This window comes from Oryza glaberrima, chromosome 3, assembly GCF_000147395.1.
Source record: "Oryza glaberrima chromosome 3, OglaRS2, whole genome shotgun sequence".
Taxonomy (NCBI): Eukaryota; Viridiplantae; Streptophyta; class Magnoliopsida; order Poales; family Poaceae; genus Oryza; species Oryza glaberrima.
The window spans coordinates 12,105,194-12,118,881 of record NC_068328.1 but is presented as its reverse complement, the minus strand read 5'-3'; the positions used below and the strand labels follow the sequence as shown (position 1 = coordinate 12,118,881).

The 13,688-nt window shown below is 43.8% G+C and overlaps 1 protein-coding gene, 1 long non-coding RNA gene and 1 pseudogene across 3 annotated transcripts; 2 read left to right on the top strand and 1 right to left on the bottom strand.

Moving 5' to 3' along the window:
• Positions 1-3,050: 3,050 nt before the first annotated feature.
• On the bottom strand, positions 3,051-4,974 carry LOC127768208 (uncharacterized). The gene is made up of 2 exons (XM_052293745.1): positions 3,524-4,974; positions 3,051-3,433 (listed from the first exon to the last, which is right to left on the bottom strand). Exons 1-2 carry the CDS (start codon positions 4,823-4,825, stop codon positions 3,260-3,262), a joined length of 1,476 nt encoding a protein of 491 aa, XP_052149705.1. The 5' UTR covers positions 4,826-4,974; the 3' UTR covers positions 3,051-3,259.
• Positions 4,975-7,084: 2,110 nt separating this feature from the next.
• Positions 7,085-9,726, top strand: LOC127765429 (uncharacterized; annotated as a pseudogene).
• A 1,195-nt stretch (positions 9,727-10,921) lies between these two features.
• LOC127768199 (uncharacterized) lies at positions 10,922-12,457 on the top strand. 2 transcript variants are annotated; one of them, XR_008016559.1, is made up of 4 exons: positions 10,922-11,096; positions 11,175-11,285; positions 11,363-11,473; positions 12,389-12,457. It is a non-coding gene; the product is annotated as an uncharacterized LOC127768199 (long non-coding RNA). The 2 variants fall into 2 exon arrangements; XR_008016558.1 differs by having other exon boundaries at positions 11,357-11,473.
• Positions 12,458-13,688: the final 1,231 nt, after the last annotated feature.

The window sequence follows — 13,688 nt, the reverse complement described above, 5'->3', positions numbered from 1 at the left end:
ACAATGGTGGTGTGGCGAGTGACCTTATGCTAACATGTCAGATCAAAGCCACCACCTCAACCAAGAAAGTGATCTCAGGGGGTGACGAAGGGACGGGAGCCATTGGTTGGAAAATAACCTGATGGGCAGAGCCATTGTATATGGATCATATTGTGCAAGCAACACTCTTCTCGCAGTTGTTTTTTCGGAGCCTATCCATCAACTATCAAAGTACTATGCAATGACACTGGATAGTAAGGGCCTGTTTGGGAGAGCTTCTGGCTGTTGCAACTTCTATCAGAATCAAAAACTATCCAAAACAGTCCAGCTTTTGGTCCAGATTCTGAGAAACTGTATTTGTAGAATCTAGAAAATGAACTTGAAGTCAAAAACTAGAAAACCCAGCTTTTCTAGATTGTCAAAAGTTGGCTACTAATCAGTTGCTTATCAGAATTTTAAGCTCTCCAAATAATCCTTAACTTCAGTGCAGACATTCTCTCTCTCCCATGTTACGAAGCCATTTTGCATGGTAAATATCTTAAGCACAAATAGTATCGCTAATCAAAAGAAGAAAAAAAAATGTGGATTGCGTTTAAGAAAAAAGAAAGAAGCATTCACCCGTCAAAAACCTTTTGAGATTTGTGACTTCCTGGGGGAAGAATGTTTGTCCTCGTGTAACCATATGCTCACCTGAATGGCAAGCACTCTGTCTAATCTATTTCTTACAATAACAATTCAGTGCCAAGATCTGCACATCATAGTTGGATCGAAAAGTGGCCGGCCGAATCTAAGCTTATATTACAGGCTAAAACTAAAAAAGTGTTGACCCCAACAAGAATGCTTCGCTCACTGCTGAGCTATATAGACACCATGGCGAAAGTGTACGCTACCTACGAAGAAGCTGCAAGGTCTAGTAGCTACACTTACTATAAGATCCGGGTGGCCATCTCCACCGAAAGTGTTCCTCAGCTAGTGAAAAAGACCCTGGGGTTCGGCACATATATCTGGCGGAAAGAGCTCGAATCCGATAGATCTTTTTTTTTTTCCTCAGATGCTTTAGCGATTCACACAGGTCAAAGCCCATTGGGGTTAGTGGCGAGATCATATCAATATGCCACTTTTGACCTGCAATTCAATTGTTAGTGTGCCACGAGGCAATCATCGGCTCATCGTACCCGTCCTGGATAGCTACTGCCTCGAGGCCACGAGCGCCTCGCTGACTTAAGTGAGTGCGATTAATTCGTGTGTCAGTGTAGCCTATGCTGGGATGGATCATTTGTTAAGGACTCTGCTCCAAGTCAAGATGTGACACTGCTGTTGCCTCGTCATTCGTCGGTGTGGCGAGCCAATTAATCTATCCAGGGACTGTGAGACTGTGACTAGCTTTTGGGATCGTATTCTGATCGGCAAACACATGTATGCTCGTTCTCTCATAATTGTCTCTCATATGTTACATGAGTCGACGACAACCCCCTTAACACGGCAATACAATTATACAACCCTTTGAGTTTGGGACAACTTACAGAAAAGAAAATTGGCCATTGCGAAGCTGAAAAAACAGCTAAATGGAAACTAGGTTACCAGAACATGAAGCCAACGGCTATCAACTGTCCACTCTGCTAAGCAAGTAATACCTTCACAAATCACAAATGCTACCTCTAGCTCTGACCAGGGCAAACCAAGTAATACCTTCTGTTAGAGGCGTTCATCTTCAGGCAGAGACAAACCAAGGACGGAATAAATCGGGGCTAGTTCGTGACGACTAACCAAAGATTCACAGTCACAGTCATAGTAGAATAATGCATATCAGTGGTGAATAATGCACATCCCCAAACCACAATCACATTCAGACACATTCAACCGTGCTATGAGCTACCGTGACAAAAGCACAACAGCACATCTGAAGTGCCACCCAACAGCTGCCGGAAATATAAATTTAGAAACTAAGCACAAATAAAATAACTAATTTAACAATGCCATAGTGCAATAACAAGCAATCACAAAGCTATTATTGTTGCAATTACAAGGTGTAACTGATCTGCTTGTATAAATACCGGCAGCATATTCCATGTTTTGTTCTGTTGAACATGCATAAGTTACATACTTGTACCGTTCAATGAAAGCCAGAAGCAAATCATATATGCACCCTGCAATTATAATAGCATGTGCATCTATGGAGTTACACAGAATATTACCACATGTATTGACATGTGCATGTGCTCGACACAATTTAGCATGTGATTTAATTCACAATTTTATAAATACTTGGTTAGAAAAGTAGGCCTCTATGAAAAGAACTCTCTGAGCACACTAATACATGTATTGCAATTAATTTGGATGTTCTTGACCGTTGTTGACAAACAGTAGTAACCCAGACCTAATCTAGCAGAGCAAGCATTAGCCCTAATTCATGAGGCACAAAAGGATGAAACAGATCACATTGTCCCTAAATTTGGAAACAGCCTTTTTATTATGAAATAGTGGTTCCCTTTTTTCAGCAATAAATATCCATGTGACTGATGGGAATATGAATTACCAAGGATCATTAGAATGTTGAAGCTACAGGTTCATTCTTTTAGCAAACAAGGATTATATACTCCATATACGTAGCTCAAATGAAACCACAAACTAAATAGCAGTTAGCAAGAAGAATTAGAAATGTCCATCATTAGCTTGTACATGCTCAAGTATAATAATAGCATGTATCAGACTATCAGTTCAATGAGCTATCCTGCCTAGAATTAGATGGTGCGTGCAATGAAGTAGAATGGACATCTTACAGATTACGGCCATAAGCTGGTGAATGTAAAATAGACATGTGCTCAAACCTATTTGGTACTCAGATATTCAAGTCAGAAAGAATGCTGATGAGCATTTCAAGACATAGGTGTGAAATGATACCATCCATGTAAGAGTAAGTGTTTCCAAAAGAGAAGAATCAGTTTATCTAAAGATCGTACTATACCAATTTACTTTTACCCGTTATGTTGTGAGAACCCAAGAGGCCAGAATGTCGCATGCTTACCCCATCCAACCATGAAGAAGGTTGAAACAGTCATGCCATAAAGTACTTAATTCTTAAAGCAAGCTTGATACATTATATGATTATACAAATAAAAGAATATACTGTAGGTAAAGATGTAATCCCACGGTTTATAACAACACATCGGCAAATTATTCCCCCAAAGGCACAAGTATAGTAAATCAATTCAAAATAACTCACAGTTCTCGTGTCAAGGTGGATTACAGTGGTTGTACACAATGCACTAGCAAAACACCTCTAGTCAGCCATCTTGTTCAGGCGATGGATCATACTCCTCGCAAGCCTATTCCCTGGGTCAATTTTCAGAACCAAACGGAGGTCCTCTGCACCAAGCCTGTATTTCTCAGAGCTCTCATATAGAAGGGCACGTTGGACAAGCACCGAAACATTATCCTTATCTTTCTCTAGTACCTGCATAAGACATAAAACAAGCACACTAAGACTAGGAAGCACCTGCTAATATGTTGCCAGTTAACAGGTAATCCAAAGACATTGAAATACCTTCGAACAGTCGGCAATTGCCTTCTTGTACTCCCCAACCTCCTTGTAAGATGAAGCCCTTGATGACAGCACCTCTACAATGTCAGCATCCTTCCCAGACTTCTCAATGAGTACAACGGCCCATGACAGCCACTTGATCGCATCAGCATACTGCCCACCCTTGTAATTATCCATCCCTTTGGACTTAGCAGCAGATGCTGTCAACCCAGACGGTGGCGGTGGGAGTCCCTCCAACTCTGTGGTTGCGCCACCGCTGTCACCACTACCAAAATCTGCCTCCACATCCACCCAGCCATCCATCTCACCAAACATGTCACCCCCCCCACCACCATTACTCACCGCAGTCGGAGCAGCTGTTGTCGAAGCAAACAGCGAGTCCAAGTGATCTACACCAGAGTTCGCTGCAGCAGCCGCAGGAGCAGGCGCTGGAGCTGGTGCCGGTGGAGTAAAGCTGGAAGGTTTCGCAGCACCGGAACTCTGGAAGCTACCAAATCCACTGTCAGCGGTCTGGAAGCCCGATAATCCTGCAATGCCACCTGAATTCACGCCTTGGAACGCCCCAAAACCTTGATCCGGCTTGACGGGATTAGCCTTCTTTGCAGCATTCATAGAACCGGGCTTCGCAGCGAAGGGGTCTATTGAACCGAACGGATCCTTCTTCTGCCCCATCATCGGCTGTGCCGCGGCCGCCGACGCCATGCCCGCCGGCTTCATCGGACGGCCACCAACACCATACCCGCCACCACCGGAGGACATCGGCGACCCGGTGGTCGTTTTCGGGAGCGTGCTCGCCATGCCGCCCATCGAGAACGGAGAGCCGCTAGGGTTTGGGTTGGCGTTGGCCGGCTTGTAGGTCTGCGGCGCCGAAGATCTGAGCGGCGCGTTGGGCTGGCCGCGGGAGGACGACCCGAGCGCGGAGCCGAGGAGGTCGCTGAAGAGGCCGGGGTTGTTGGCCTGCGGGATGCCGAGGCCGGAGGACGGCGCGGCGGAGGACCAGCTCCGGCCGAAGATGTCGCCGACCATGGACGTGGGCCCGGATCCAGCCCCCGCCGCCGCGGAGGCGGGCGACGGCTGGTGGGTCCACGACGTCGTCTTAGCCGGCTGGTGCGTCCACGCGCTGCCGCCGCCGCCTACACCGCCGGCGGCAGCGCCCCCCGCGGTGGCCCCGGGCCCCGGTCTAAGGGGGCGGGACGCAGAGGAGCGGGACGAGTTGACGCCGAAGTCGAACTGGTAGGAGTCGAAGGAGGTGGTGGTGGGGCGGGAGGAGGAGGAGGAGGAGCGGTCGCCGGAGTAGGAGTTCATGGCGGTGGCCGGCCGGCGTCGGAGATCTGCGAGGAGGAAGGGGAACCGATGGGGGTGGTCGGCTTCGTTCTCCCTTCTTCTTTATTTTTTGTGTGTTTTTTTTTCTTTTTTTCGGTGCCTCGTCGATTCGGACGTGGGGAGGTGAAAAGGAAAAGGAAGCTGCGGGCGGGTGCCATTATGGTTTGGTAGGTCGTTACGTGCCGAGAAGTCTGAGCTGTCGGGCTGGTTGGACCTTCTTTTCTAACCGCGCGTAGAAGAAGGAGCCGTAGGCCCAACTCGGCCCGCTACTACTGGCAAATTCGTCGTTGCGATATGGCTCAGAGGCCTAATAGACTTGGCTGAAGGCCATGTAGGGTTTACGACATTGTGAAATTTGAGCCCAGTAACGTTGATTTTTCGCTGATTTTGAGTAAATTTCGAACGAATTTTGATGAAGTTCATAACGATCCGTTCAAAATGTAGCGAGATGGCTTGAGATGCTCAAAGTTTGTGAAATTCATTTGAAATTCGTTGAGACTGTGAAAACTTCAGTGGGTCACAATTCACAAACCCTACGTTATAATCGCTACTCAGAGCCTTCATGAGTCACCATGACCAAATGACCTGGAGATATCAGCAGCTTCTCTTCAGAAGAAGATAACATCAGTCATCAGCCTACTCCTCGACAGGTGTGAGTCTATGAGCTAAGCTAGTAGGTGGCAAAATCTTAGAGTTAACCAGTGACGAATCAATTTGTGAGAAGGACTGCTACACGTGCTGACGTGCATGCTTGTTTTTCCTCTTAGACATGCATGTCTTTTTCTTCCTTCTTATAAAGTTTTCTCTCAAATTACTTATCCGATATAACATACCCAAGCCTATAAACCTGAGAACTAAATTTAATTTAAATGCATCATGTGGTTGTGGAGTGATTTTAATTGTTTTTGGATCTTAATCATCTCATCATCATATGCATCTTGATAGACCTAGAGTCACAAGAACAATTAATCTGGTAATTATATGCATCCAAAAATTCCACAAAAATTCTCAAAAATACCTTGATATGTCAGAAATCAACCCACAAATTTTCAGAGTTTTTCAGTAAGGTTTGCTAACTTGTTGATCTACTTTAATCTCTCTAAAATCCTGAAAAAAAACTACTTAGCAGATTCAAACTTGCTCTCTCTGTAAAATTTATTTCAAAACCTCTTTTTGAAGTTTGGTTTCAGCCAAAATCTTCTACTAACTTTCTTCTAACACCCTGAGGAGTGGCACACCCTGGATCACTCTCTAACCCTTTCTTCTCTCCCTCCAAAAATCCAATCAGCTACTAACCGCACTGTCAACTGCTGCTAACCAACACTGTCAACACATATTCATCACTCCATCAAACCTAAACTAGAGACTTCTAACCCAACCCACTTCAGCACATTTAGGATGTGTTTGGTTGGATGGTTTTGGTGGGTCGGGTCGGGGCCATCCCTTTTTCGGAGCTATTTGGTTTGAGGATTATGTGGGTTGGGTTGGTTCCAAAAAGGAATATTCCACCAATATTCGGGATGAACTGACCACCCAAAAACGACCGGACCGATCGAACCCACCTCTCTCCCTCTCGTGCACGTGAGTTGCACGCGCCTCTCCTGAGCGGTAACCCTATCCTCCCTCAGCGCCTTTCCCCATCGCACTTTCACCATCGAAAAAAAAGAAGGCGGCGGCGGCAACGCAAGAAGCGGCGGCGACTACGCGTGTAGGAGCCGGAGGCGGCGGAGACCGCGCGTGCAGGAGCCAGAGGCGCCGGCGACCGCGCATGCAGGAACCGGAGGCGCTGACGACAGCGCACGCGTGCAGGAGCAGGCGGCAGCAGCTCGCATCCTCCGTCCGTCCTCCATCCTCCATCCCCCATCCCCCTGGCTGCTGCAGCAACAAGAGGAAGAAGAACCAGCGACCCCCACCTGTCGCCTCCTTTCCTCCTCTGTACTCAACTGCACATCCTCGTCCTCGCATCCTCAGTGAGAAAGGTAAGAAAACCCTAGCACTTGAAACCCTAGATCTTGCTGAATTTGTTTCCTGAGATGATTTTCCCTTGTTGTTGAAAGGACTAGGTGAAGTAGTTAATTCACAGTAGATCAATTTATACTTGAATAGATGTTTGCCTATTGATGTGGTATTTTTGTCTATTTATTCACAGTGATTAATTTCTGATGTGAGCAAGTAATTTGTGATTACATGATGTGTGATTGAGAAGAGTTTTTGTGCTTTACTTTGATTGTTGTATTGTAGATGGATAAGAGGACCAAGCTTTTAATTTTTGCTGCTGCTGCACATATTTTATTGTCAATGATGGCCATTATTATTCAATCTAGAAAAAGAAAGATATGTGCACGGAGAGAAGGTGTTAAGTATGGCCCAATGGATGAAAGGGATCGAATGAGATTTGAATACCTAGACACAAAAATTTGGAGGAATGATACAACTTGTATCAACATGCTTAGACTTAGAAAAGATTCTTTCTTTCGATTTTGTAAGCTGTTTAGAGATCGGGGTTTGCTTGAGGATACCATCCACATGCGTGTTGAGGAGCAGGTTGCTATATTTCTAAATACAGTGGGGCACAACCTTAGAAATAGGTTAGTTCGCACTAATTTTGATAGGTCCGGAGAAACAGTTAGTCGTTATTTCAACAAAGTACTTTATGCTATTAGTGAGCTACGAGATGAACTAATCAGGCCCCCCTCATTGGACACCCCAAATAAAATAGCCGGGAACCCCAGATGGGATCCTTACTTTAAGGTGTGGCATTTATCTATCTCCTTTTCAGATTTTTATTTCCAAATATATATGTGGTCCCTAATTATTTATGGTACTGAACACAAATTAGGATTGTATTGGAGCTATTGATGGTACACACATTAGAGCCTCTGTCCCGAAGAATATGGAGTCTTCATTTCGTGGTAGGAAGTCTCATGCCACACAAAATGTAATGGCGGCCGTAGATTTTGATCTTCGGTTCACTTATGTCTTGGCTGGTTAGGAGGGGATAGCACATGATGCTGTAGTTTTAAGAGATGCATTGGAACGTGAAAATGGCCTTCGTATTCTACAAGGTAATAGATATATTTAGTTCCATCAATTTGTCCATGGGAAATGTTAAAATGTAGAAATTTGATCAACTTGTCCCTCATTTGATAGGAAAATACTACCTAGTTGATGCTGGATATGGAGCCAAACAAGGATTCCTTCCTCCCTTTCGTGCTGTCCGGTACCACTTGAATGAGTGGGGGAATAATCCGGTGCAAAATGAGAAGGAGTTGTTCAACCTTAGGCACTCATCCCTTCGAATCACGGTTGAGCGTGCATTTGGGTCACTAAAGAGAAGATTCAAAATTCTTGATGATGCCACTCCATTCTTCCCTTTCCGAACTCAAGTAGATATTGTTGTAGCTTGCTGCATTATTCATAATTGGGTCATAAATGATGGCATTGATGAGCTTTTCATAGGTCCAAATGAAATAATTGAACCCAATGAAACATCTATTGGTGAAGCAAATGAACATGCATTGATGGTTCAATTCAGGCAAGCCCTTGCTGATCAAATGTGGGAGGACCGTCAAAACCAGCATGGACACTAATATGTAGCAGTTCTGTTGTAGGGACATCTTAATTTCTTGAATTTCTATTGTATGTTTAATTTCTGGACCGAGTTTCACTTGTATGGACAACTTGTTTGCTGATGGTCATTTGTATGGACTTGTTGGCTGATTTGTATGGACTTGTTTGCTGACGATCATTTGAATGGATGAGCTAGTTGGTTGAATTTAATTTGTATGGTTAAATATGCTGTTGATGGTCATTTTTCTTCACTTTATGTGGTGAATTTCATTTAAATGGACAACTTGTTTGCTGAAAGGTATTTTTATGGTCATTGGTTTATTATTTCTGTACCATATCATGCTTGCTGAACTTAATTTTTATTTCTAAATATTATGGCTTGTAGGAAATGGATAGCAAAGGAAAGGGAGGAAGCAACCATGCTTCATGGACATCTGCAATGTCCTCTTTCATGTTGTCTCATCTAGCCAATCTTGTGGCTAGTGGGACGAGGACTTCCTCTGGCTTCAAACAGGCCCATCTCAACGCATGTGCGAGGGCTCTCAATGAGATGTTTTGTACTAATTTTACCGGTGATTAGATTAAGAATCACTTGAAAACATGGCAAAAGAAGTTCACAAAGATGAACAGGCTTAGGAAAGTGAGTGCTGCTGGTTGGGATGAAGTTAATTTTGTTATTACTCTTGATGCTGAGCACTACAATGAATATATCAAGGTATAAACACTCCTGTTCCATGAAAATTTCTACAGACTTTTCATTTTTGTTGCAAGCACTTATTTTGTTAAATATGTTACATGATAGGATCACAAGACCGATGCTGAGTTTTTTTAACAAACCTCTTTTGCACTATGGTGAGATGCTTACAATCTTTGGGAGCACAATGGCTACAGGAAAGTTTGCAAAGGACTCAAGTTCAGTTCTTGGTACTGAAGATGTAGAAACTGAAAACGAAGAGGTGAATCGTGCTCCAACCACTATTGATCTTGATGCTGAAACTTCATCTGCAAGCAAGCCAAAGAAGGCCAAAACAACTGAAAGTGAAGATGATGGGCTGATTAGGGCACTCACCAATGTGGGTGACAAGCTTGCTGCTGCTATAGTGAAGGTTGGTGAGCCAGATAATACGCTGCCGGTAGGTTTATTTGACACCCTGAAAAGCCTTCCTGGTTTTCAGGACATCCACATATCATTTTACTATGCTTATTTGGTGGCTAACCCTCACATTGCTAGAGCTTTCGATGGACTTCCATTCGAAAACAAGCTACATTGGGTTGCTATGTTCATTAGTGACAAGTTTCCTGGATTAATGTAGGGTGGTTGGATGAGTTATCTAGTTCTTTTGCTATTAAGAATGTGTTGCCAGTGGGTGGACATTACTTGTAAGGCTTGAACTTGTAGGGAACTTATGTGTGGCTTCTATGCTTGCAATGCCACTATGGTTGGGCTACTATGTGTAAGACTTCAATGGGCTATTATGTGATCAGACTTTAACTCATTATTTGTGTCTTGAACCTTCTATGTGTGGATTGATGTATGCTATTTATGTGTGATTGTTTCTGTTCTTGGTTCTACAATGTGAGTTATGAGTGAGATTATTTTTCTTCAACTTAAATTATGATTTAATGGATGCATGTGTTGTATGGTATGAAAAGATAACATGGTTTGGAGAGCTCTATATTTTGCTGTAATCGAAAGTTCAGAATTGTTGATCTTCTTGTGTTGATCATGGCTTGAATGGATGCATGTGTCAAATGGTCAACTTTCCTGTGTTGATTTGGTTTGCAGTAATAAGAAGTTCAGGAGTGCAATAATAAGAAGTTCAAGAGTGCACGTCATTGAAAATCTTGTGTTGAGCAATGTTCCTTTTTTTATAATATGAGCAATCCTTTTGCTTATTCAGTTGAAGCACAAATAAATTTATTTTCGCTTCACCATGAGTTCTACATTTTATTTTCTAATATTTTATTTTCTATTATAGTGATATGAATTGTTAGTGTGGTATTCATGGATAAGAAATAATTGCATATGTGAGAGGTAACCTCACCAAGAGGTATCCCTATCTAAACAACCCACCTTCATCCCTCTATCCAAACAAGGGATGGAGCCATTTCAACCCATCATATCCCTCAAACCAAACAAGAAACAGGGTTCGCTCTATCCCTCCAACCAAACAGAAACTAGGTCCATCCCATCCCAAAAAAAGAGGAATGGACCTAACCCATTCCACCACATCCTCAAACCAAACACATCACCCCTGACCAAGAGGATATCTAGCCCAGATTTCTTGCTGCACAAAATCCACCTTGAATCCCCTCCAAAGATCCTTGGCAGGCAACCCTCTTTGACTTAGCCTCCAAGGCTATTTTCGAATTTCTTTCACTGACAGTGGGCCTCACACCCCCTGGGACCCACATGACAGCCTCCCACTCTCCCCTCACAGCATCCACCGTTCCTCATGCCCAATAAATGCCCAAGGAACACAATGAGTGCACCAGCCACCTCTCTCTCTCTCACTCCCCCACTCCACTCTTCCTTATTTCCCAAGCCAAAGCACCAGAAGCAACAGCACACTCCCCACATCGCGTTCCAAGTCCAAGAAAACACACCCCACGCACAGAATGCCCAGAGCTCGGCCATCTTCCCCGGCTCCGGCGACTTAGCCGTCGTCGCCGTGCATCCCCGGTGAGTCCCTCTCTCTTCCCTCCTATGGAACGTGACCTACGCATCACGCCGAGCTCACCCGTACCCCTTTTGCCCTAGGACCAATCTGTCGAGCATGTGGTGGGCGTCACCGTCCTCGCCGCCAGCCACCCGAACCGCCGACGCCGCTCTGGCCGCCGTTCCTCACCACCGAAGCAACACCAAGCTCCGGTGAGTTTCTGCCAGATTCCTCGCGCATGCACCCTCTGTGGCTCATCTCTAACACCCCCGTACTCTCGAAGTTACAGTTCACGCCTTGAGTCGACCCGGCGACGTCGACGCCAGAGTTTTGCCGCCGTTGGCCATCAACCACCGTCTCCGCCACTCCCTGGACCTCGCTGCCTTCGTTTCTCTGCTTGGTGAGCACCCTGGTACCATATGAGAGCACATGCACTAACCCTTTGCACTAACCAAGCCTCTGCATGCACATACATGGGCATACCGAGACACACCACCGCTGTAGCTCATGTTCTATGGGCTACAGACCACCATTTCCCTCACCAGCACCACTCACGGATGCGCAAGAACGTTCTCTACATTTTCTCTTTTGAATTTGATCGACTCTAGGGTCCAATCTGAAAACTGCCATGACTCATATTACTATAGCAGGACCTTGATGGAAATAAACAAAAGAATAGAGACTCTTAATAAAGTTTGTTGTCCAGGTGGTAGAAGAAGTGCGGGATGATTCCCCCAACTTCCGAGGGCCTCTCTGCAAATATCCTTTCATTGATCTGTGGACCCGGCTGGAATGCAATTTCAAAATTGATTTCTATTTTGGTTTAAAGCAGAGAATGAGCAGAACTTCTAAAATTTGTAGAAAATTCATTTTAACTTCAAAAATTGTGAAACCAGTTTTGTTAGATCCATAAAGCTGTGAACTATTTTACAAAAATATAAAACTGGGTACTTTCTGTACAAACTTTTCCTTTATTTTTGTTTTGCCATAATGTTGCCTAGAACTTGTTAAATCCATAACGAATTGAATATAGCTCTAAAAATTGTGAAACCACTTCTGTTAACTTTCTAAAATCATGCTCTGTAACTTTTTAAAAGGAATTTTTTTCACTTCTGTACAAAAATGTTGCTTAATAAAACTTAGCCCTTTTAAACCTTTTTAATTGTAAAATGCATATCTCTGTAAATAAAAAGTGACAAAATAAAAATTCCTTCACCAGAGACCACCTGAGACCAGCACACACTCACTGCATAAATTTCATGCATTTTGGTTTTTATGCATTTTTGTATTTATCGTATACACGTATTTTGTACAGAGGAAGAATACGTCGAAGAAGAAGAGGGTGAGTTTGTTGACGACCAGGCTCAGGAGTTTGCAGACGAAGGCAAGTTTGCCCCTCCTTTGACCACATTGATCCTATGTTCTATTGGGCTAAATGATTCTATTGCAAACATGCATACGTTAGCTAGTATTAATTTTGGTAAAAAAATATTATATAAATGTGGGAATGGTAGATATGACCTAATTGCTGCATAATCCACCTTGAAATATTGAACCCATCCTGGTTGTAACCATAGAGTGCTTTTGAATACAATTATTGTGTTCTTTGGGATTATACTATGCTTATATTGCCGCTATATGCTTATATTCAGTTATTGCCTTGCAAATTACTCGTTTTGATAAATGTTATATGTGAAAATGGTTATTTTGATGTTGCTGGACAGAAATTTAAGTGTGTGAGTATTGTGAACTGAAAATGGAGATAACTTGTTTTTAGACTTGGGCGGCGAGTGGTGTACATATGGTGGTAGTTGTACACCGATAGGGGGAGTGTTCGCCCGGGTCAATTAAGGACCCCACTCTATGTCACCAACTAATGAAAACAGTACAAACCACATGTGCTAAGTATGGCTGGCCTCAACCTATTAAGTTGTTTAGAGTTTAGCCTTGCATCTTGGTAGGCCAAAGGGTATGGGTTACCGGGTTTTGGTAACTTATCGGAACTTCCTATGGTTTGTGATATGATGAAATTGATTAATGATATGTGGTATGTGATGACTTGAGCGGGTAGTCTGTCCAATACAACGGTGTCGTGCCTCGTGAGGGATTCCGGGCTGGGTTCCTTACGGCGCTAGGTTAAAGCGTGGGCCCGCTACCTAGTGGCGCTACCTTGCTAGTAGCGTGGGTAAAACACACATCGTGCTGGTGCAAGGCTAGACAATAAACAATGTAACGGTTTCGTTATGACCTCTAGATCACACTCAATGTGTAGAGTGTGGTGATACCGACGGGTATCAGACAAACTAGAGCAATCCATATCATGTGGGCTTAAAAGTTGTACAAACTTTGCAGAGTCTAAAACTAATCGATTTGCCGTGCTCACGGTCATGAGCGGCAGGGTGAAGTGTCATGAGTATAATTTGTGATTTTGATAAACTCTTGTGAACTTGGAAAATGGTTGGAATGTTTTGTTTGTCAACTTGGGTAAAGTTCGGTGAATGGTGATGAGATGATGGAGAGTGGTGATGATCTACTTTGAGGGGTAGATGTGTGTTATTTATTCGTTCACATTACAAGTTTTAGTTACTCTATAGTATTGTTATAAAATTCCGTTG